Source organism: Bos mutus, chromosome 20, assembly GCF_027580195.1.
Source record: "Bos mutus isolate GX-2022 chromosome 20, NWIPB_WYAK_1.1, whole genome shotgun sequence".
NCBI classification, from domain to species: Eukaryota; Metazoa; Chordata; class Mammalia; order Artiodactyla; family Bovidae; genus Bos; species Bos mutus.
Window position 1 is genome coordinate 4353779 of NC_091636.1, and position 23765 is coordinate 4377543.

The 23765-nt window shown below is 49.4% G+C and overlaps 1 protein-coding gene across 1 annotated transcript in view; it reads left to right on the forward strand.

Annotated features, from left to right (window-relative positions):
* Nucleotides 1–23765, forward strand: part of ERGIC1 (endoplasmic reticulum-golgi intermediate compartment 1) — a 112856-nt gene that overhangs the window by 29749 nt on the left and 59342 nt on the right. The window contains exon 2 of the mRNA XM_070357427.1: nt 23549–23610. Within this exon, the coding sequence (XP_070213528.1) occupies nt 23549–23610 (62 nt within the window). The remainder of the gene's footprint in view (nt 1–23548; nt 23611–23765) is intronic.

Here is a 23765-nt window from a genome sequence, read left to right on the forward strand (position 1 = left end):
ACTTACTTTAAAGATTTAAACAGATGAGTTAAAAACAAAAGGTAAGACCAACATCATCTGCTGTGAATGCGAAGTATCCATAAAATTCAAAGACGTGAATTTCAAAGAAAATTCGGCTGTTGCTGGTGGAAAGTTCAAAGCCTGAAGCCTGCTCTTGAATTTATTAAAAAGTGAGATTATGCGGTGTTAAAAAGATCCACGGACCCAAAGTGAGACTCTCTCCTAGTCTCATTCAGGAGATTGGTGGAGAAGCGGAGTGCGGGGAGCTCCCTCACCGGGTGATTTAATGCCCTGTCTCGGTTCCACCTAAAACCATCTCACGCGGGACTACAGACACTCCCCTGGAGCCACCTCGCTCTTCCTGAAGGGCAGACACCCGGCCGAGCTGGCCACACCGTCAGGGTGTGCAGCCATGAGACCTCTTTCTTCCAGCCCCAGGGATTCAGGTCTGAGCATGAGTGCTCACGTCTGAAGCCACCTGCTCTGACCAGCTGTCCCTCATCTGCCCTCAGTGTCAGAGCATGTTGGCTTTAAAAAAAAAAGCAAACATCTGACTTTCTTGGAGATACTAGAATTATTCTCATATTACATTATTGTTCCTATTTGATTCCAAGAACCAAGCTTTGTCACGTTGAGGTGGTACCTGCTGTGTCACAGAGCTGTGTGGAGTTCAGTGGAACAGGGCTCTTAATCACTTTTGACATCTACCCTATGTAAGAAATACAGTTTATAAGGACTTCCCTGGCATTCCAGTGGTTAAGACTGACGAGGGGACGAGGGTTCAATCCCTGGTTGGAGAACTGAGATCCCACATGTTGCAAGGCATTGCCAAGAAAAAGAAAGGCATTCTGTATCGCAGCCCAGTGGACAACATGAGTGATTCCTTTATACAGGCAGTGCAGAAAGATGCCTTTTACTTTATTTTGTGTGCATGCTCAGTCACTTCAGTCCTGTCCAATTCTGCGATGGTATGGACTGTAGCCCTCCAGGCTCAAGGCTCCAGCCCTCCAATTTTTAAATATTGTAGCATTTTTTAAAAATTGTATTTGTTTATTTGGCTGCACCAGATCCTTATTAGTTTGGGCATGTGGGGTCTAGTTCCCTGGCCAGGAATCGAACCCAGGCCCCCTGCATTGGGAGTGTGGAGTCTTAGCCACTGGGCCACCAGAGAAGTCCCATGTAATATTTTTTAAAATGCTGGTCATAGCCCACTAAGTTGATTTCTCAGCTCCCTGTAAGAGTTGCTCAGTCGTGTCTGACTTTGCAACCCCATGGATTGCAGGCCAGAATACTGGAGTGGGTAGCTGTTCCCTTCTCCAGGGGATCTTCCCAGCCCAGGGATTGAAGCCAGGTCTCCCACATTGCAGGCAGATTCTTCACCAGCTGAGCCACAAGGGAAGCCTAAGAATACTGGAGTGGGTAGCCTGTCCCTTCTCCAGCGTATCTTCCCAGCCCAGGAGTTGAACTGGGGTCTCCTGCATTGCAGGCGGATTCTTTACCAACTGAACTATCAGGAAAGCCCGAAAAAGTGAAAATGAAAGTTGCTCAGTTGTGTCCGACTCTTTGCGACCCCATGGACTGCAGGCCAGAATACTGGAGTGGGTAGCCTTTCCTTTCTCCCTGGGATCTTCCCAACCCAGGGATCAAACCCAGGTCTCCTACATTGCAGGTGGATTCTTTATCAGCTGAGCCACCAGGGAAGCCCCTCAATTCCCTAGTCAGTCTCAACTTGGAGTTGGTAAAACATTGCTCTGGAGGGCGAAAGCATGACCCATAGTAATAGGCCCCATTTTTTTTGAGTGCCTGGTATGTGCCCAGAACAGTGCTGAGCACTATCTCATTTAATCCTGACCGCGTTTGCTCATCAGATCACTGAGTCTCAGAGAGGTGCGTCACTCAGCCCAGCTCACACAGCGAGTAAGGGCAGAATCAGGATTCCCACCTGGTTGCCCACGTCCTTTGGGCTTGGGAACACTTCCCCTGTGTATCTGCCTTTTGTACCTTTTTCAGATGGTCCGCAGAGGAGGTATGGGTGGATGTGTAAATGACGGAATCAAACATCAAGTTGGTATGGAAAGAAACTCAAAAAGAATCTCTTTAATTTTTACGCTAAGCCCATGTGGGGGTTCAATGGCCAATTATTTGATGTTCTTTCTTCTTAACTTTTAACTTCTTAGCTTTTTGATTACTTTTTAAATTGAAGTATAGCTCACCGTAAAGCATATAGCTCAATGGCTTTTTATGTACATATGCCCACCCCCAGATCCAGACGTAAAACATTGCCCGCTCCTGAGAGGGCTCTGTCACGTCCCATCCTGGTCAAGACCCCAACCAAAAGGGGACCCTTCTCCTGGCTTCCCTCGCCATGGGTTAGTTTTGTCCATCCTTCAAGGTCACAGAAATAGAACCCTGTGGTGTGTGGGTGCCGGCCTTCTTTCTTTCAGTCTGTGGGGTTCATGCGTGTTGTGTGCGTCAGTCATTCACTTTTGTGTTGTAGCATCTGATTTCTTTTTTGGTACCTGTAAGCTTTTTTTAGAACTTTTCATACACTATATTGGGCACATCAAATAGCATAGAGACTCTACCTATCTCCCATTTCCATCTTTGACGCACCCTCTCCACCCCACCGCTATCCCAGGATAACTACTCTCCCAGATGTGGTATTGATCCTTCCTGCATGGCTTGGCAAAGCTTTACTGTTTGTGTATGAAGATTCTTAATGGGTCTTTCATTTACGCGTGTGCGCATGTGCGCACATACTTTTTTTCTTTTTTGCATTGCTGAGCCCAGATAAAAAATATTTTAAAAATGTTCCAAGTCCTTCTGGAATTCAGAACCTCAGCTCTGTGCTATTGAGGTCAAGAGAGCCTGGGCACGGTCCAGAAGGAAAGGCCAGGCAGGGAGAGGTAAGCAGAGGGCAGAGTGGGGATGGGAGCCTGGGGCAGGAGAAGAGGGGGGTGGGCACTCCCCGCCGTGTGAAGCAGCTGCAACCTTGGGGCCTGGGACCCTCCCTTCTGTCTCATTCTGGACCCATAGGGACCTCACTGTGCCCCTCTTTCTTTTTCAAAAAAATGTTTGGCCAGACCCCACGGCACGTGGGACCTAGCTCCCCCACCGTGACTGAACCCATGTCCCCTTCATTGGAAGGTGGAGTTGTCCGCAGGGAAGTCCCACTGTGCTCTTCTTTCTGACCTGATTTCCTGGGTCCAGCGGTCCCATCTCTGCTGAGACCGCCCTCCCAGGGATTTGGTGAGGAGAGAATGAGATTCTCCTTTGGGAAGAAGAAAAGGCTTGTGGTCTTCTCTACCTTGTGCCCTGATGCCTGGTAGTAATAGGTGCAATGGTGAGCACTCACTCATGGGGCTAGGCGCTGTGCTAAATTAGCACTTTCCATGTGTTAACATGTGGACCGCCTCAGAGCCACGCAGGGAGGGGGGCATTGCTTGACAAACTGGGAAACTGAGGCACGAGGGGGTGGGGCAAATTCCCAAGGCCACTCCCAGCAAGTGGAGAATGTGGACTCACAGAGAAAGGCCAGCCCCTCTGGGACTGTGCACCCCGCAGCCTCGGCTCTTCTACGATGGGGAGGCCTTTTCCTGGTACTCATCTCCTCTGTGACTACACATTTGTTACAGACCTCTGCTTGACTCTGGCTTCAGGCAGGCAGGGGCTCCCTTTGTTTGGTTCACGCTGGGTCTTGAGGTCCTAGCTCAGCCTCCAGCACAGAGTAGATGCTGCTGACAGCTGCAGAATGGATGCTGAGTGAATGAATGAATGGGAAGCCGTGCAGGAACAGAGCTGGGGAACTGTGAGGTGGATTCTGCACATGCCAGTCTTGCCTCTGGGCTTTGGGGAATCTGAGAGCCAGGGGTCTGGGTGCAGCTCCACAGTGCCCGAGCAGCACCACCTTGACCTTCCTCATTTGGAACATGGGGCTGGTGACAGTCCCTCCCTCCCAGGGTCACCGACACCGCACGGTTAGGTGTGCGGCATCACAGGCCATTCTGGGTGCATGTCGGGCAGCTGGGTCTCCCAGGCAGGTGGGTCCTGGGTAGACAAAAGATCAGGGTGATTTCGTGGGAGAGGAGTCCTGGCGCAGGCCCTGCAGTCGCATGGAACTTGCATGCACATGTGAGCTGTTTGATGGGTGCTGTCCTGTAACTGACCCTGTGTCCCCCGTCCTGCCCCTCAGAAAGTACAGGAACACTGCCTGGCTTTGGCCACTGCCTCTGAATTTCAGCCCTCTGCTGTCATTCGCTACCAAGAAGACAGCCAGCCAGCGAGGCTGCATAGGACTTACCACCCCCATTCCTGGCTGACGTCTGCTCCGTCCTGGCTGGGCAGGACAGCAGTTGCCTCTCCCCACAGGCACCCTGCTTTGAAGTCGCTCCTTCTGGTCCTAGTACTAACCAGCAGGCTTGCATCTCCATCCTCTAATACACCACTCTTTGCCTTGTCTGCGTCAGGAGCTCAGCCAGGCTGTTAACAGAAAATGCGGGATCTCTCCCTCATAGCATTGAACTCACCTTTTGTGATTGCCTATTGGGTGCTAAGGGCTCTTTCTGCATTCCAGTTAGTGGTCCCATTTGTTTCTCAACATCACACTAGAGTCAGGGTGTAATCCACAGGAGTTCAGAGAGGTCCGGCTAGTTGCTTAAACAGAGTCAGCATTAGAATGCCAGCTGGTGTGAGACAGAAGCCAGGGTTGTCTCTACTCGCCTTCGAGCAACCCGTGCCCCCCCACCCCGCCATGCTGCTCTGCAGAGAGAAGGCAAGAGTAAGCCCACGAGGGGCAGTGACAGCCGCACCATCGTGGTGGTTTCATCAGTGATGAAAATTGCAGCTGACGTCTGTCATCTGCCTTGTGCTTGCTCCCTGCTGTGAACTGTCTTCAGTGCCTTACATGTCCTTCCGCTTACAGTCCTTACTCCCATGAGGTCGTCAGTAATTTTATTCCCATTTTGCAGATGAAAAACACTGAAAGCTCAGGGGAAATTTTGTCCAAAGGCACACAGCTAATGAATGAGGCAGTAGAGCCCCTGGCTTTGCGGACCCACACCTCAGGGGTTGAAAAACCAGGAATGCTGTGGTTTACCCAGACACTGGATTATTATTCAGCACTAGAAAGAAATGATCCACCAAGCCATGAAAGGACATAGATGCTGCTGCTGCTGCTGCTGCTAAGTCGCTTCAGTCGTGTCTGACTCTGTGCGACCCCACAGATGGCAGCCCACCAGGCTCCCCCATCCCTGGGATTCTCCAGGCAAGAACAACGGAGTGGGTTGCCATTTCCTTCTCCAGTGCATGAAAGTGAAAAGTGAAAGTGAAGTCGCTCAGTCGTGTCTGACTCTTAGCAACCTCATGGACTGCAGCCTACCATCCATTCATGGGATTTTCCAGGCAAGAGTACTGGAGTGGGGTGCCATTGCCTTCTCCGGGACATAGATGGGGGAAACTTAAATGCATATTGCTCAGCGAAAGAAGCCAATCTGAAAAGGTTATATACCTATGTAATCCAACTGTATGACATTCCGGAAAAGGCAAGAGTGTAGAAAAAAGAAAAAGGCAACAGTGGTTGCCTGAGGTGGTGGGGAGAGGGAGGGATTCTGTTATTCAGGCAAAGTAAGAGGATTTGTATAGTAAGCAGAACTTCTCTGCATGATACTGTGATGGTGCATGTATGTCATTTTCCATTTGTCAAAATCCATAGAGTGTTCAATGCCAAGAGTGAACCCTAATGCAGACTGTGGACTCTGGGTGATAATGGCGTGTCAATGCAGGTACCTGCATTGTAACCAATGCCCCACTCTGTGGGAGAGGTTGATAATGGGAGAGGCTCTATAGGTGTGGAAGCAGGGGACATGTGGACAAAATCTCTGTGCCTGCTGCTCCATTTTCCTGCGAACCTAAACCTGCTCTAAGCAGTGGTCTAGTTTTTAAAAAAGTAAACAGATACACAATGCACATGATGTTTGAGCCACTGCCAGCCTGACCTCCAGGCCGTGTTCTTCCAACCGCCCTCAGCAGTGATGTGAGTGGGGTGGGTTGTAGAGTGTGGGGGCGTCCCTGGGTTACCTGTGAGATGGCAGGCATGCCAAGGGACTGTGCCTGGGGATGGACTGATCCTCCCGCTTGGGGAGGAGGAAGGAGGAGGTGAGGGAGGTGATAACCACATTCTTTGGTCTTCATTCCCTGGGACAGTGTGTGCTCAGGGAGGCTGGCCTTGCCCCTGCCAGGGCATTGCAAAACTCAAGTTCAGTTGAATCAGTGTCCTTTGGAAAAGTACATTCTGCTCAGGAGCCAAGTAAAACTGAAGGTCTTGCAGCCAGCACACTGGAGTCGAGCGCTGTGACTCACGCTGAGTGGGAGGGAGGCGGGCCGAACTCAAGGCAGGCCTCGGCTCCCAGGTGGGCCCAGGCTCGCTCTGGTGCCAGGCCTCTCTGCCAGCTCAAGGCCCTCAGCTGGGGCAGTGTGCGTGCTCTGGGGAGCATCGTCATGTGGCTTCGTCAGGGCTCAGACCCCCTTGCTGGTTAGAAAGGGTCCCGACAGAGCTATGGAGAAAATGAATCACTGTTAAAATCAGATTTTCTTATTAGCTTGCATTATTGACTTAGAGATGACTCCTCTCTAAGGTAAGCCTTTGGTAGATGTAGGGGCACCCTGGTGTCATGGGAAGAGCCCCAGATAGGATTCGCAGGTAGTTCTCATTTGTGACATTAGGGAATTCAGTGTTGCTTCCTGAACCTGCGTTTTTCTAACGTTAAAATGGTCTGAACTAAATCACTTTGTTGAATACCCAGGAAGCTTGTCACCAGTGCCCCCAGTTCCTCGGCCTTGGCAGACATTGTGAATCCATCCCAGCACACACGCACCACATCCAGTCCCAGCTGTTGCATCTGGGCAGCCACTAGAATCGATGCCTGAGAAGCCCTGGTTTGGCCACGCAGGGACTCGTGGTCTCAGTGTCCTAGCTCTAAGCGTCCAACTCCTGCTGCCCTCTCGCTATCTTTTCAGTCCTGCTGTGTATTCTGTAACAAAAATACTTCAAGATTGAAGGCCAAGTTCACCAACAGTCCCCGGGCTGAATCTGAGCCATAGGAATGTTTTCTTTGATGTGCATATTATTTTATTTAAAAAACAAAAAGCAAATTAAAAAACCCCTGGAAATCCCAGTTGCCATCATTTTTATTGTATTTATTTTTATTTTGGAGTTAGCTAGGTCTTCACTGCTGCACGGCTTTTTCCTGGTTGCAGAGGGCAGGATCTGCCCTGTAGTTGCGGTACAGAGGCTTCCCACTGCCGTGGCTTCTCTGTGGACATGGGCTCTGGAGCGCGTGAGCGTCAGTACTGGGCACATGGGCTTAGTTGTGCCACAGCATATGGAGGCTTCCTGGACCAGGAAGAGAACCTGTGCCTCCTGCACTGGCCGGTGGATTCTCTACCACTGATCCCCACCATCATGTTCAAATTGGTAATTTCATGTAAGACCCCAGATTTCTTTCTGGTTTCCTCTGATCTGGCTGCCCTTCTTCTGGCCACAGGCCGAGCTAGGAGGCTTTCTCCCCTCTTTAGGTGGGCTGTGGATCCTCTGGTTGCCACAGGCTCCACCGGCCCACCTCTCTCATCCAGTACCTGTCCAGCCTTGGTGGGCGTTTTCCACTGGGGAACATATAATGCCTCGTTGCCCCTCCTTGGGCGCTGTGAGCAACTCGGGGATCAGTGTCTGGGCCCATTTGGGATGCTTGCTGTTTCCTGGATCATTTTCAAAGGGAAGAGTGTTCTCTCTCCGTGAATAATCACCCCCTGGTGAAGTGGTTTTAAATTTTTATTTTCCCATGTGGGCTTTTCTGAAAACGAGGGCTCAGCTAAGCTGTGTGCTGGTGAGGGAAGTGCAGGTGGAGGCAGATGGGGGAAATGGGGAGTAGGGAGGAGGCCCCCTGCCCGCCCACTGCCAGTCACGCACCCCACTGCCTCCCGTAGGTCTCCTCTGTGATGTCTCATTGCTGGGGGCTGGTTAGGAAGCCACGAGGTTCTCTGAGGAGAGTCGCCTGCACATTTCAGGTGAGCTCTTGGCCCAGAAAGACCACCAGGCTTATGTGACTCGGTGGATCTCTTATTGCTTAAAAATTATGCTCCCCACTCACGTGCCGGTACTGAGGCCCCCACAGTGTGTAAGACCAGCTCCTGCCCTTGAAGAGTTCGTATCTGTGAAAATAAGACGACACCAGTGTATTTTTTTAATGGATATGATGCTGCACTATAAAGGACAGATAGAGGGAAAACAAGTGATAATAAAGTAACACAGGTTTGGTTTCTTACTGTTTTTGTATTCCCTAGTTGTATTTTTTAGATTCCGCACGTTGAATGACAGTAGGCACTGTCTCCTTCTCTAGCTGACTTATTTCCGTTAGTGTGGTACCTCAGGTCCATCCCTGTTGTCGCAAATGGCAAACCTTCATACTTTGTCATGACTGAGTTGTAGTCCTTTGTATGTATATATCCCGTAAAGAATCCGCCTGGAACGCGGGAGACCTGGGTTCGATCCCTGGGTTGGGAAGATCCCCTGGAGAAGGGAACTGCTACCCACTCCAGTATTCTGGCCTGGAGAATTCCATGGACAAAGGAGCCTGGCAGGCTACGGTCCACGGGGTCACAAAGAGTCGGACATGGCTGAGCTTCTTTCACTTCACTTCACTGTGTGTGTGTGTGTATATCTATATATCCTTGGATAAATGGATATATACATATATAAGTGTGTGTATATATATATCCTTTATCCATTCACCTGTGGGTGGAAGACACCAACAATAGTAATGAGACAGAGTTAGCTGTGTTGTTCATTCATGATTGCACACACATGATGTGCCACACATGTATGACACACACCTGTATATTGTGTGCCAAATGATGAGAGAGCAGCTCAGGGGCTGTGGCCAGCCTGATGCTGATTGGAGATGGCTTCTCAGAGGAAAGGGTGTGTGAGCTCAGTTTTAAAGAACTACCTGGGGCCTCTGACTTCATCTTCCATTCCAGCTGTATCTGCCTCCTTGCCATTTGGGAAACCTGCCAGATATGTTCCCTGCCTCAGGGACTTTGCACTTACCATCCCTTCAGCCTGGAGCTCTCACCCCTGGACAGCCAGATGGCTGCTGTCCCACTTGAATGAGATATCTGTGTGCATGTCACCTTGTCAGATGAGCCTTCTCTTACACCCACCTAAAGCAGCACCCACACGACATTCTGTCTCCCTAGCATGGCTTATTTTTCTGCATGGCACTGGCATATATGAGTTCGTTATTGTTTGTGTCCCCTGGGATGTGAGCTAAGTGAAGGCAGAGAGCTTTATGTCTTGACCGCTGTTGTACTCCTAACACCAAGAACAGTGCTCTGTCCACAGTGGGCACTCGGCAATGGAGCGGAGTTGAGCTGGCAGAGAGAGAGGGGTGCTGCAGATGAGAGCACAGTCTGTAGAAGGGACAGAGCTGGGCAGCAGGAGCCTTTCTGAAACCAAGAGTGGGGTCATGGGGTGAGGGGCCAATAATAGAGAGGCAGGGGTGGCGAGCCCACAACAAGTCTTGTGAAGACCCTGACTGCCATTATCTTCCTGCTTATAACCTGTTTATTATGGAATAACTGACAAGTACCAGGATATGCCCAAGGGACCCTAAGCAAGCTCTCCCCCAGGCAAACGGGAATACTTTGATCTCTTTCCTGCGTCTTTTTGCCTGGGACTGTCTGAACATCCCACCTTTTCACTTGTGAGCCAGACCTCTTTCCCTAAAGCACACAGCCACTCCCAAGCTTGGCGCCGTAACTTCATGTTTGGACAGACGGAGACACAGACCTCGGCCTTGCCACTTGCTGAGTGCGTGACCTCGGGCATCCAGAGCCGTGACCCTTGGCCAGAGCTGTCACTCTGTCTGGGGCTTCTCTCTCCTCGCTGCCCTGGCCTCGTGTCCGCTCGTCTTCTTGCACTCAGGGACCCAGCCCAAAACTCAGCCTCTCGACCCAGTCTTTTCTGAGCCTCAGTTCCTTTTCCTGTGAAAGTGGGGACGAACCTCATTTTGAGACATTGAATGGTTTTGAGGCTGCGTTGGGGAGATGTGAGCTAAGAGACTGGCTCATGGGAAGTGCTCAGTGCATGCTCTTTCCCCTCCCATGACACCAGCTTTTTCTGTGATACTTCCTTGCCTGCGAATCTCTTCAAAGCTTAATCCTGTCCTAGGCTTCTACCCCAGGACCAGCCAGAACTCAGCCTTCACTTCCCCAGTAGCTGAACTGTTGTCCAAAAGGAGGTCTCATGGCTGAGTGATTCTGAATCCCCCGAGCAGGTGGAGGTCAAAGGGCATTTGGGGTCCCTTGAAGGGGGCCCCTTCCACAGGTGTCTTCAATGTTTTCTTCCTTTTAAATCTCTGTAGAAGGCCGTGCCCTGGCGGGGAGCCATGGCCATGAGAATCTAATCCCCGAATAGCTCCTGCTGCTCAGCATTTAAAGGCCGTCTGTATTTTTATCCGATGATGGGTCACTTCTAAAAAACTCCGCTCAGGTCCTGCCCCTCTAAGAATACATTTCCATTTATAGCGTCTGCGCTCAGGATGTTGTCGTGTCCTGGTGTGGAGCCGCCGGCTGCGTCCTGTTTCCAGTGATCTGGAAACACGTTGGGGGCCGTAGCTGTTTCCCCCAGCCCTGGCCCTCGTTCCATGGCCTGGACGCATGGGAAGCTGACTCCCAGCCAAGCCCTGGCTGCCTGACGGCCTCGGGCCCGACATCAGGCCTTTCCTGTTGCTGGGGGAGGTGGGCTCCTCGGGCTGTTGCTGGGCGGGGGAGGTCAGGGGGGTGAGGGACCCCTGTCCTGCTGTGCTCTGCTGGGGCCTCAGTGGCACCTCCCTGCAGTCTGTAGCTCCTCGGCACCCTTCCTCCTTCCCTCACTCACCAAGTGCCCCCAGCCTGCTGTCGGCGCCAGGCTGTGCACAGATGGCCAAGGCCCCCAGCAGCTAGTATGGAGCTATGGGGAGGCCGCAGAGGGTCAGTGTGCAGCCTCCAACCCTGACCCTGCTTCCTGCTGGCTGTGTGAGCTTCAGCCAGTGGCTAAGCCTCTCTGAGTGTCAGTTTCTACATTGGTTGATGGTACCTTGTGGGTGAAGGGGAGGGGTTCAGTGGGATAAAGTAGGTCAAGGGTCTCAAGTAGTGCTTGGCCCACAGGGTAGGACCGGGAAATGCCAGTCCCTTTGCCTGTCCCTCTGTTGACCCGTGGTAATTCAGATGGGTACAAGCAGAATGTCTTAGGAAATACATTTGAAGTTGGAAATAAACATACGACTTAGACGTTAGCAGTCCTTGCACACCAAATGTCTCTTAAACTGCAGTTTTTTTGGCCATGCGACTCCTTGCCCTCCCCACCCCTGTGCTGGTTTAGTCCATTCTGCAGCAGAGCCCTGGAATCTGCACATTTAACCAGCCTCCTAGCAGGTTCTGAGGCAGTTCCATGGACCAGACTGAGAAACACTGCCTCCTTCATCCATTGCAAAGCACTTCTGTAGACCTGCCGTGTGCTGGGTGCTTCTCTGGGCCCTGGGCATATAGTGGCAGGCAGGCTCCTGTTAGTGATGGAGTGGAGCAGTGAGCAGATACGCATAACACAAGGTGGTGATTGCAAGTGTGGTGAAGAAACAGGCAGCAGAGTAAGGAGTGTGCAGAGTGCTGTGTTTTATTTGGTCGCCGGGACAGGTCTTTGAGGAGGTGACATTTGAATATAGACCTAGAAGAAGTGAAGGTGCAAGACAGGAAAAGATCTGAGGGAAAAACATCCCAGATACAAGAACGCAAGGGCAAAGGGTCTGAGATGAAAGCCCACTTGCCTGACTGTTCAAGGAACACAACACCACTGTGTTAGGATTTAGAGCTAATGCTGCTAAACATAAATTATAAGACCGGTGCCCCCTCCTTGCTGTGTGTGAGTGTTATCCTCCCCCGATGAGCCTGGGTCCAGGAGACAGGTAAGGGCATTGCCTAGCACAGTGAGGCCTCCGTCTTTTTGCTGATAGACCATCTAAAATACTCTGAGAATTCCTGGATGGTCGTCTTCCTCGTCAGTTGACTTGACTTTATTGCTCATCGTGGTGGCCCAGAACAGCACAGCTTACCACTTCTCAGACGTTTGGGAACCCGGAATACACAGGCTGTGTTCTTTTCTGATTCTTTGGAAAGAATCAGGGATCCTTATGTATGACACAAGATGTTAGACGTCTTGAAACGCATCCTTCGCGTGTTTCATTGTGAATGTCTGCAGATGTGCGTGTTTGGGCTCCATGACCCCTAAGGGAAGTTCCTCCTACCTGTTTTCAGATCGTAAGAGCAGGTTTTGTGTGAGGAGCTGCTGATTTCTGTTCTGTTTTGTTCCACGTCGAGTGTAAGAGGCAGGTGTGATGCCTCTGGGAACGGGGAAGCTCCTTGGGCGTTACCATGTGAGCGCCACAAGGATGGGGCCACTTCTGTCTTGTTGACTTTCTCCTGTCTCTCTTGAGGTTGGCACAGTAGATTAAGTCATAAGTTGAGGGTGGGAATTAAAAGAGAGGGGGCCTGAACACAGATGCTGGGGGTATACCTGGATATCGGGCAGGAGAAGGAAAAGGAACAGACAGAGAAGATGCTGAAGTGAGGATGCCATGGTGCTTCAGGCTGCCAAGAGAAGGCCGTGATCGGAGAGGGCAAGGGCAGTCAGCTGGATTGGTGCAGAGGCAGCACTGAGCGGAGCCAGTGGCATCTGGCCCGTCGTGACTCTTGGGTGATCTTAGCTACGGCAGGAAGAGAGAGTGGGTGCGGGGGCAGGCTGCTACAGGATAAGGATCAGATGGAAGGTGAAATGTGAGGTTATTCTAGGCGAGCCATTGAGAATGTACGGCATCGCACTGAGAGAGAGGTACAGAATAATGGGTTTTCTTTTTTTTTTTTAAATACTAAGATCGGTCATTGGGTTCAGGTGATGGTAGCTGATCTGTCTGTTATGAAATTTAGGTAATAAATCCCTAAATCCAACATCTCATCAGAGGATGCACAGTGATGGTTTTTCCAATTCTATTAGTTCTTCCACATTATTCTTTGAATTTATTCTATAAAATAGGACTTTGTCCTCATCAGCTATTTGGTTTCCTAGAAATACATTGTGTATACCAAACAAAAAAAAACCCAGAATACATGCTTTGCCATTATTTACCAATTTTCAGAATAATGACTTGTGTCTTCAAAGGTATCTAAAGAGGCTTTTTGTTTGTTTGTTTTTTGAAGTATTTTTATGAACTCATAGATTGCTTACTGTATTTGATGTGTTTCAGTCATGGCTATCATGAAAAAATTTTTTCTATTAATAGTTTTACTGAGGTATAATTGACATACAATAAACTTCACTTACGTAAAGTGTACAGTTTGAGCAAATTGATATATGCATACACCTGTGAGATGGACTCATACCACAATTGGTTTCATTGAGAACCATCCATATTGTTGCTTGTGTCAATGTTATTGCTTTTTGCTGCTGATAATATCCCATTGTGTGGATGTGCCATCTATCCATTTGCCTGTTGATAGATATTTGGGTTGTTTCCAGTTTGTGACTATTACAAATTAAGCTTCTATGAATATTCATATACATGTCTTTGGGAATATACTTCCGTTTCTCTTGGGTAAATGCCTGGAATTTACCCAGGCATTTAGGAGTGGGATGGCTGGATCATATGGTAAGTATATATTTAACATTTTCAGAAACTGCCAAACTCTACTCCCTAATGGTTGTACTGTGCATTTCACCGGCAGTGTCAGAGAGTTCCAGTTGCTCCGTGTCCTCACCAACACTTGGTGTGACCAGTCTTTACAGTTTCAGCCATTCTGATAGGTATAGGCTGGTGTCTCTGTGGTTTTAATTGATATTTCCCCGGTAACTCTGATACTAGCATCGTTTCGTTTGGTTATTCACCATCAGTGAATCTCTGGTGAAATGCCTCTTTAAATGTTCAAATTTTTGCCCATAGTTTTAATGGGTTGTTTGTTTTCTTATTCCTGCGTTTTGAGTTCTTTATTTTGAATATAAATCCTTTCACAGATATGTGATTCACACATATTTTTCCTATGAGCTTATCTTTTCATTCTTTTAACAATGCCTTTTGAAGCGTGGAGGTTTTTCATCTTGATGAGGCCTTATTTACATTTTTTTTCTTTTATAGATCATGCTTTTGGCGTCTTATCTAAAGTCTTCGCCTAACCTAAGAGTGCTAAGATTTTCTCCCATGTTTTCTTTGTAACGTTTATAGTAAGTCTTGAAGTCAGAGTCAACTTTGTTCTTTTTCATCATTGTTTTGCCTCTTGTAAGTCCGGTGATTTCTGTATGAATCTTAGAATCAATTTGCCAAATTCTACAAAAATGCCTGCTGGGATTTTGTTCTTGGAATTGAGTTGATTCCATATCAATTTGGGCAGAAATGCCGTCTTAACAATATTGAGTCTTCTGACCCTTTAACACAGTATATTACGCTATTTATTTACATCTTTAATTTTCTCAACAGTATTTCATTGTGTTCATTCAGTATGTGGGTCTTGCACTTCTTTTGTCATATTTATCCCAAATATTTAATATATTTTATGCATCTCCTAAGAATAATAGAAGCAACCATTTTTTGTTAGCTTTTGGTTACAGCTTCTGTTGTTTCTTTTTAAAGATAATAAGCAAGGATGTCAGTTTATTTTTATCACCAGCCTCCACTTTATGGATGGTTTGTAGTTTATGAACTGGTCCCACTGGACGGACATTTGAACGGTCTCCAGTTGTTTGCTGTGACAGACGGTGTAATGGTGAACCTGTGCCTATGTAATTTTATATTTTCACCTGGAATTTACTGAATGCCATTAATGGGCCGAGCCCTGCATGACCCACAGGAGATTCAAGAACAAATCTGACTGTCCCAGCTCAGCAGGAGCAGAAGACCCTGCAGCCACCTTGGAGCTGTGTCAAGAATGCTTATGCCCTCAGAGCCCAGGAAGATGGGTTGGGGGGATGTTGGCGCCTTGAGAGGTGCCTTCTGGAAGCTCAGCTGTCAGATTTATCCCTCTTTCTCTTTGGCTAGGGCCTGGTGGTCAGAGAGGATATTCTGAGACAGGAGACATCGCAGGTGGAGGCAGTTGGCGCTAGGACGCCACCCTGCAGATAGGTAACCTCCACGTGGGCACTGAGATTGAGGGAGAGAGCCACAGTGGGCGGGCTGTGGATCTGTGTGTGTTTTAGTACTGCATACACAGAGCATCATCACCCAGCCATCCCGCACACACAGGCCTCTACCCCTCCTGTTCCCAGCCTGTTGCAGCCAGGCATGGGTTGCAGTGGACAGAGCAGAGGTCTTGGAGCCAGGCTGCAGCAGTTTGAATCCTGGCCCGGAATCTGGGGCCAGGAGAACGGGGAGAATGCTGGTGTCCACTGACCAGGGCTGTACAAAGGACGTGAGCTAATGCAGGCACAAGCCAAGGCCAGGTGCACAGCGAACGTCACAACGGGGACGGTGGCAGCGTCGGTGTGACGGCTCTTGCTATTGTTATTCCCCGCTAAGCTCCTCCAGTGGGGCTGGAGAGGCAGACTTTTTCCCCTTCATTTTGCCAGAGGGAGGTGTGGTGTGTGAGCTCAGAGTGGTATATAGTTTGAATGTCAAGGACAGGATCTGCGGACTGGCAGTCAGAGTGGTGAGAATGATTCTAGATGTCATTAGAACCAATGCTCGCACAGTTCTCTCCCACCATGCTCAGCTCTGCTGTGTCCACGTACCTCTGTATGCCCTTCAGCACACACATGGGGCACGCACATGCCAGTGGTTCTCAGTAAGGTGGAGGAGATGACTAAGTGAACCAATAAGCAGTTTTCACCCAGCTCCCTGAGCCTCACTGAGGGCTCTGATGAGCTGGTGGGCAAGGGTGAGCAGCCAAAGAACCCACTAAAAGCCTTGCTGCCTATTTTTGGGACTAGTGACCCACCACTTCCAATGACTTGCTCCTAAGTGGCATCTAATTTCATTAGGCCATGGAAACAGTGACATCACGAGCGCCTGCCTGGTGACCGCCCACACATGGCGAACCACAGGGCACTCTGAGATTCGTCTTCAGGAACAGGGGAGAAGTCAGGTCCCAAGCAGCAAAAGTTAAAATAGCAAGAGCTGAGGCATTCTGCTATGAAAAGAAATTACAGAAGAAATCCATTAGTCAGAGATTTCCAGTGGCTGTTTCCTTGCTTGGGAGCAGGAGAAGACTGATGCCTGTTTATTCTGGGTGAGGTTATACAGCCGTCCCTCACTCTGTAGGCTGGAGGTGGCCTGCACAGTGAATTTCCTGTTAAGTAAACCCTGTATCCTCATCGACTTCTAGTTCTGATGTTGATGTGTGTTTTATTCCAAAGAATTTGTTTGATCCTAAAGTGTAATGAAGTTGGAGGCGTGGGTCCAACAACTTTTGTTTTTGTCTTTTTGATTCACTTCATTGTTGTTCAGTTGCTAAGTCGTGTCCAACTCTTTGTAACCCCATGGGCTGTGGCATGCCAGGCTCCTCCGTCCCCCACTGTCTCCTGGAGTTTGCTTAAATTCATGTCCATTGAGTCGGTGATGCTGTCTAACCATCTCATCCTCTGTCGTCCCCTTCTCCTCCTGCCCGCAATCTTTCCCAGCACCAGGGTCCTTTCCAGTGAGTTGGCTCTTTGCCTCAGGTGGCCAAAGGATTGGAGCTTCAGCTTCAGCAACAGTCCTTCCAGTGAATCAGGATTGATTTCCTTTAGGATGGACTGGTTTGATCTTCTTGGCATCCACAGGATTCTTAAGAGTCTTCTCCACTTACTCTTACTGCACGTTTATAAGAAGTCACAAATCTAGGTGGACTTTATTTTTTCCCTGTGGTTTCCTTTGTCCAGTTCTCTCCAAGTGTGCTTTCCCAGACACAGGGTAAAAAAGGACAGGGAAAGACTACTTAGTCCAGATTCCTGGTCTCCATGGAGGTGATCAAGGCCATGGCCATGACACCCAGCCGGAGCAGAGGCAACCGGAGGCGTCTCTGTGGAGAGAACCCAGGCCCAGTGGGAAATGAGCTTCCCACTGCCTGTTGCTCTGCCTACAAAAGGGTTTCTCAGCTTCAGCACCATGGACACTGGGGGACTGTATCCTTTGTTGTGGGCTTCCCAGGTGTGCTAGGGGTAAATAACCCACCTGCCATTGCAGGAGACATAAGAGACATAGGTTTGATCCCTGGGTCGAGAAGATCCCCTGGAGGAGGGCATGGCAACCCACTCCAGTATTCTTGCCTGGAGAATCTCATGCAGAGGAGCCTGGTGGGCTCCAGTCCATGGGGTCGCAAAGAGTCAGACACGACTGAAGCGACTTAGCGCTTAGGCATGCACATCCTTTGCTGTAGGGGGCCCCCTGTGCGTTGTAGGGCTGTAGGATGCATTAGCAATCCTGAGTTCTCCCCGCTGGGTACCACCCACTCCCCAGGGTGACAACCAAAAATATCTCCAGACATTGCTAAATGTCCCCTGGGGGGCCAAAAGTGCACCCAAAATTGACTGGTTGAAAGTCACTAGCATATGACATTTCAAGAGCATGAGATAACAAGGATTTCACAAGCTTTTTATTAGCTTCTTTTTGTTTTAAATACTCTTGAGTTTAATTATACTTTAAATTGGGCAAGTCACTCCTTTTTGGAACTTCTGCTTTCTCTCCTGTAAAATGAATGGGTTGGACACAATGATCTCAGCACACCCTCTAGACCCCACAGCGGAGTGTGATGAAGCCATAGGGTTCCTGTGTTCGGGTCCTGTCCCAGCAGGTGACAGATCTAGTCTACCTGGCTCCAGGCACTGCTCCCATTCTCCTGGCACCTAAGCTTACTCGTTCTTAAGTCCAGTTGATTATTTTCTTGCTTTCATTTAAGCCCATTTTGCCTGATTTGTAAGTGAAATTTTCCAAATACAGTCCAAGGAACCCCTGAGGATGTATCCCCACCATCCATTTCATCTTAATCTTATTTGGAGGGCCAGCCAGTGTACCTTATCTTTGTGTAGACTCATCCATTGACTCATTCATTCAGGTTATTCCCCAAGGGCCTGCATTGGGCAGAGCTGAGCAGCAAGAGGCCCTGGTTTTTTCCTGGAGTTGGGGGAGAGTGGGGAAAGAGCATTTTTTTTTGTTGTTTTTTTTGATAAACATCAAGAATCCATCCTTGGGCTTTCTCCATTTAAGATTAAGCAATTCTAGTTCTTTAATCTTTCTTCCTAAGAAATATTTTCTACCCAAATGGTCCTAGTTATCCCCACATCATTGAGAAAAGCAGCAACAATGTAAATTAGGCCTGGATTCAGATCCGTGGCGTGACACTTTATAGACGTGAGAGCTTGGCCAAATCAGCGGCCTGTGACTCTCATCTGTAAAATGGGCTAACAATCCCCAGCTCACAAGTGGGCTGAGGGAGTTAGATGAGAACATGCCAGTCCAGGGCCCAGCACGAGCCCAGCCCACACGAGGTGGGCACTAAGCATCTCTTCCCCTCTGCCCCTTTTTCTTTACTCTTTACTCTACATTCTCTTAACAGTGGGTGGCCACAGCTAATCACATCACCGCATTGCCCCAGAGGGGGACTGACTAGTGTGAGCCAGAGAGGACAGCTCACTTCCTGATCTGTCACATGCCTGGGTTCTCACCAGCCTCCCAGTGGCCCATTTTCTTAGTGGCATTCACTGCTGACTCACTTGGCTTGTGGTCAGCTCTGAACCCAGGGTCTTTTTCAGCTCTCTCTTTACCCTGCCACCACTCCCCAGCCTGGGATTTGTGGCGTGGGAATGGAATCATTATCAAAGAACATTCTGTTTAGTTGGCCCTTCTCAGGGAGCCAGTAGCATTGCTAGACCGACAGTTTCACCAGGGCAGGGGCCACATCGACTTTGACCACTTTCATTTTCTACCAACTAGAGCGCTGCTGTTCTAGATCTAGTGACATTCACTCAGTTTGTGTCTGACTCTGCAACTCCATGGACTATACAGTCCATGGAATTCTCCAGGCCAGAATACTGGAGTGGGTAGCTGTTCTCTTTTCCAGGGGATCTTCCCAACCCAGGGATTGAACCCAGGTCTCTCGCATTGCAGCTGGATTCTTTACCAGCTGAGGTACCAGCGAAGTCCAAGAATACTGGAGTGGGTAGCCTATCCCTTCTCCAGTGGATCTTCCCGACCCAGGAATCAAATCGGGGTCTCCTGCATTGCAGGCAGATTCTTTACCAGCTGAGCTACCCAGGAAGCCCTAGGTACTTAGTTGAACAAATGAATGTATTTTGAACTGTTCCCTGTCTTCCAGGAGATTGCCACCTGCTGTGGGACAGCATCTTTAGAAAAGCAAATAAATGAAAACTTGAGAGTTTAAGTTGACCAATAAATGAGCTGTAAACTGAGTCCCACAAGCACAGGCAGTGGAAGGACAGTGGCCTATGAACCTAGACTTGGGTTTGAATTCCAGCTCTGCTAATCATTAACTTAACTTGCTGCCTTTAATTAAGCAAGTTGCTTTTGGCTGAGCCTCGGTTTTCTTCCTGAAAAAATGAGATATCAGTATCTTAGAGTTATTGAGGATTAAATACAAGTATACGTGGGAACCCGCCAGCATGAGAAGCCCGTGATCTCGGTTTGTGTCATTCACTGTCTCTGAAGCGCCTCCGCCCTTTGACTGCCACTGCCTCCTGTAGTTTGATCCAAGTCTCACCCCTCCTCTTAGACCTTTGCTCACTCAGCCTTTGTCTCCCCTCCCTCCCCCAACAAAGGTGGACTCTACCTGACACCCGGCACACTTGTCCAACCTTTGTTTAAGCCAGCATGACCAACCATACATGAAGAAAGCAGACTGAGTGGGAGTTTTACATGGAATCTCCCCCTTAAGCTTTAAATGTCTTTTTCATTAAATTTTTTTTAACTTTTCATTTTGAAATAATTGCAGACTTGCAAAAATAATACCAGGACTTCCCATATGCCCTTTACCCAAGCTTCGTTAAATGTTAACATCTTATATAACCAAACCATTTTCGAAACCAGGAAAGCACACTCCACCATCCTGTTAACTAATCTACAGTTCCTATTCAAGTGCCATCAGTTGTCCCGCTGACGTCCTTTTTCTGACCCAGGACATTCCGTGGGATTTAGCTGTCATGTCTCTTTAGTCTCCGCCTCTGACGGCTCCTCAGTCTTCACTTGCCTCCACGTCCTTGATACTTTAGACAGATGCTGCTGACCAGTCGTTTTGCATCGTGACCCTGAGTTTGGATTTGTCTTCTTGTAATTCATCTGAGTTGTGCATTTTGAGCAAGTTCCCCACGGGTGGAATGGGGTGCCCTCCCCAGTACGTCATATCAGGAGGCACATGACGTGTCTCCTTGCTGATGACACTCATTTTGGTCACTTGATTAAGATGATGGTCTGTTGAGTTTCTCCTCTTGTCAGGTTACTCTTTTCCCCTTGATGATTAATAGAGATTTTGTGGGGGAGGTACTTAGAAGGTATGTAAGTATCTTGTTCCTCATCAGACTTTTGATTTACTTATTTCTTTACATCTATGTAGATTTGGGGCTCAGAGCATTTTACTACTAACATTGCCCCTTCTTTGGCCAGTGGGAGCCCCTTTAAGCTGGCTTCTTTTTTTTTTTTTTAATTTATTTATTTTAATTGGAGGCTAATTACTTTACAATATTGTAGTGGTTTTTGCCTAAGCTGGCTTCTTGTCCTTTTATTGCATCTCATCATTCTTTCTTGCTTTCTGACATAAGAAGATACTCCCAAGTTCATCTTGCATTTTCCCTATCCAAATCAGCCATTTCTCCAAGGAGCTGATTCCTTTTGGTAAAGAGTGATATTTAGAAACCAAGATTTGAGAGCTTGATGTGCTCATTGCTATCTGGCTGTCACTTGTCACTGCTCCTGTACCCTCTCTACAGAATGAGCTAGGAAAAAATATATATGTGGTGTGTATTTACACATGAATATCTCTCTGTGTATGCTGAAAACCATGAATTCACAGCAATACCTTCATTTCTACTGTGACACCGCAAGGTTTATTCTACGTTTTTATCCAGATGTTATGTCCCTTCTCCAACAGTGAGGCGCCTGGCCCCCGTTGTCCTTACTGTATGTATAAACTTGATCAGCTCCCCCACATGTAACGATCTCCCATCTCTCTGTCTCACCCCTCTCTGGTTCTGACAGTCTGCTCTAGACAACCTCCACCTCCTCACTCTGAGTGGCCTCCGACTTCCCATAAAACTCCCAGTTTTTTTTTTTTTTTTAGTTCTACCAGTTTATTGCAACCAACCCATCTCCCTCCACCCTCATGCTCAGTCATGTAGCCCCATGGACTGCAGCCCAGCAGGCTCCTCTGTCCGTGGACTTTTCCAGGCAAGAATACTGGAGTGGGTTGCCATTTCCTTCTCCAAAACTTCCAGTTTTGAAATGGTGCCTCATATATTATTTAAACCATGAGGCCTGTTTCTGACTGTGCCCTGGCATTAACTGAACCAGGAAGCTGGCTTCTAGGGCCCTCCTGCCTCTCCAGCACACTAGAGCCTGTCCTCTCCTCAGCCTCTGCTCTCGCTGTGATCACTGCCTGGACCGGCACCTGCCCTTTTCTCCCATCCTCCTGCTGTGTTCACACGTCACTTCTTGCAGGAAGCTTCAAGGTCGCCCTGGGTGCCCTCTGTGGGCTCCTCCACCCTGTGATGAAGCACCACTGTGTTCTCCTTCTGTGTCCTCCTTTGTCTCTGCTGCTTAACTGTAGGTGCGCAGAGCCAAGGGCCCGTTCTATCTCCATGTCCCTAGTAGGTGAAGGAGGGGTAGTGCACAGTAGGTATTCGTACGTGTGTGTCAAAGAAGCATTCATAGTCATAGCAAATACTCATAGAGCACTTTTAGATTCCAGGCATGCTCTAAATGCTTCATATTATGCACCAAGTCATTTGGTCCTAATCCCTATGCTGTGAGATGGTTACTATTGTCCCCATTTTGCAGACAAGGAAACTGAGGCACAGAGAGGTTCTGTGAGGCACCCAAGGTCACACAGTCCTAGGGTCACCTTCGAGCGCAGGCAGGCTCACTCCCCAGTACATGCTGTCTCCCCTCTAACCTGCCTCCCAAAGTAAAAGGGGCAGCATTTTCAGAATGAGGGAGGTGATAGTTGAGTCACGTGAGGCTCCCCTCCCTCCTGACCATAGCAGCCCCACTTTTGTGCCCTCTGGGGCCTAAGCACCAGTGACTGGTGGCTGAGCAGGTAGGAGAGAAAGTGATACATTTCAGCTCTGCAGCCCACAGGAGTTTTTTCTCCCTCTAGGTCTTGGGAAACCAAGCACCTTTCACGTGTAATTAGAGTGAGTGCCCAGGAGTCAAGGATGCGGCCTTAAGCAAGATTTCTAAGTCATTGCAGTGGGATTGGCAGGGCACTAAGCTTGTTTCCCAATCACCCGAGAGAAACCACCCGAGCCCATCAGCCCTGGGGGATGGAGCAGCCAGCCTCTGCGCGCAGAAGCGGGGAAACTAAGTGCCCGAAGTGTGTTCCCTGGGAGTGCTGCATGTCAGCACCTCCGCAGACGTTTCTTTTCCTTATTCCTCTCGGTAGCTGAGCAGGGTCTCATGGTAGCAGCCCCATTTTTACAGAAAAGGAAACTGAGGCTAAGAGAGCTGACATCATTTGCTTGACGTCACACAGCAAGGAAGAAGACCAGGCAAGATTTGAAACCAGGACACCTCTGATTCTAGGGCCTGAACTCTTAAAAACAACTGGCCATGTCTGCCTGACTCTAGAGTCCCCAGTTTCACCACCCCCCAGCTCCTGTCTGCTCTGGTGGGATCCCTATGAAAGAAAGGCATGTGCTTTGCCTCTGGGCAGAAACCCACAGTTGCGGGAGCCAGCGCTGTCACGAGCTGATGTCGGCCCGGACAGGATTTTCTGTTAACCTCCTGCCTTTGAGTTCAGGAGACTCCACCACAAGGACCCCACAGGAGCCCGGAAAGAGGGGAGTGGGAACAGGAGAAGGTGGAGGCAGGAAGGGGAAGAGGGGGCGGGGAGCTGACGCCAGGCGAGAAGGCAGCGTCAGAGAACTCAGGAAAGACTGCATTCCCCTGTTCCCTTGGCGTCAGCACTGGAGCTCAGTTCACTCCCCCGACGCTTGCTGAGGACGTGCTGTGCCCCAGGCCCAGGCGAGAGGCTGGGGGTGCAGCTGGGATGACACCTAAGGAGTCCCAGCCCTGGTGGAGGACACACTCTGATGGGGGCAAGACCAGCCAGGAGCCATAGGCATCTGAGGGGTCCCGGGCGTCTGCCTTGGACTGATAAGTTGTGACTAGGCAGGTGTGGGGCCCCGGGGGGTCCTTCAGGCCTCTTGGAGGAGCTGGCTCTGGGAAGGATGGCCGCTGCTGACCTGGGGGGACCCCCAGCCAGCACTGTTCCCCCCACTGCCTGGCATCTGTGCCCTGCGCCCACCTCACCCCGTCCCCTCTGCTCTCCGCAGGTTTGACATCTACAGGAAGGTGCCCAAGGACCTCACACAGCCAACGTACACTGGCGCCATCAGTGAGTAGCCCCCTGCGTGCCCTCACGCTACCCTCCATACCTGTGCCCATTCACCCCCTGCAGAAACGCTGGGCCAGGGTGGGAGACGGGCAGACAGGCAGAGGGAAGAAAGGACGGGCATCCTGCCGGGCCCTGTGTCTAGTCAGTCCTTCAGC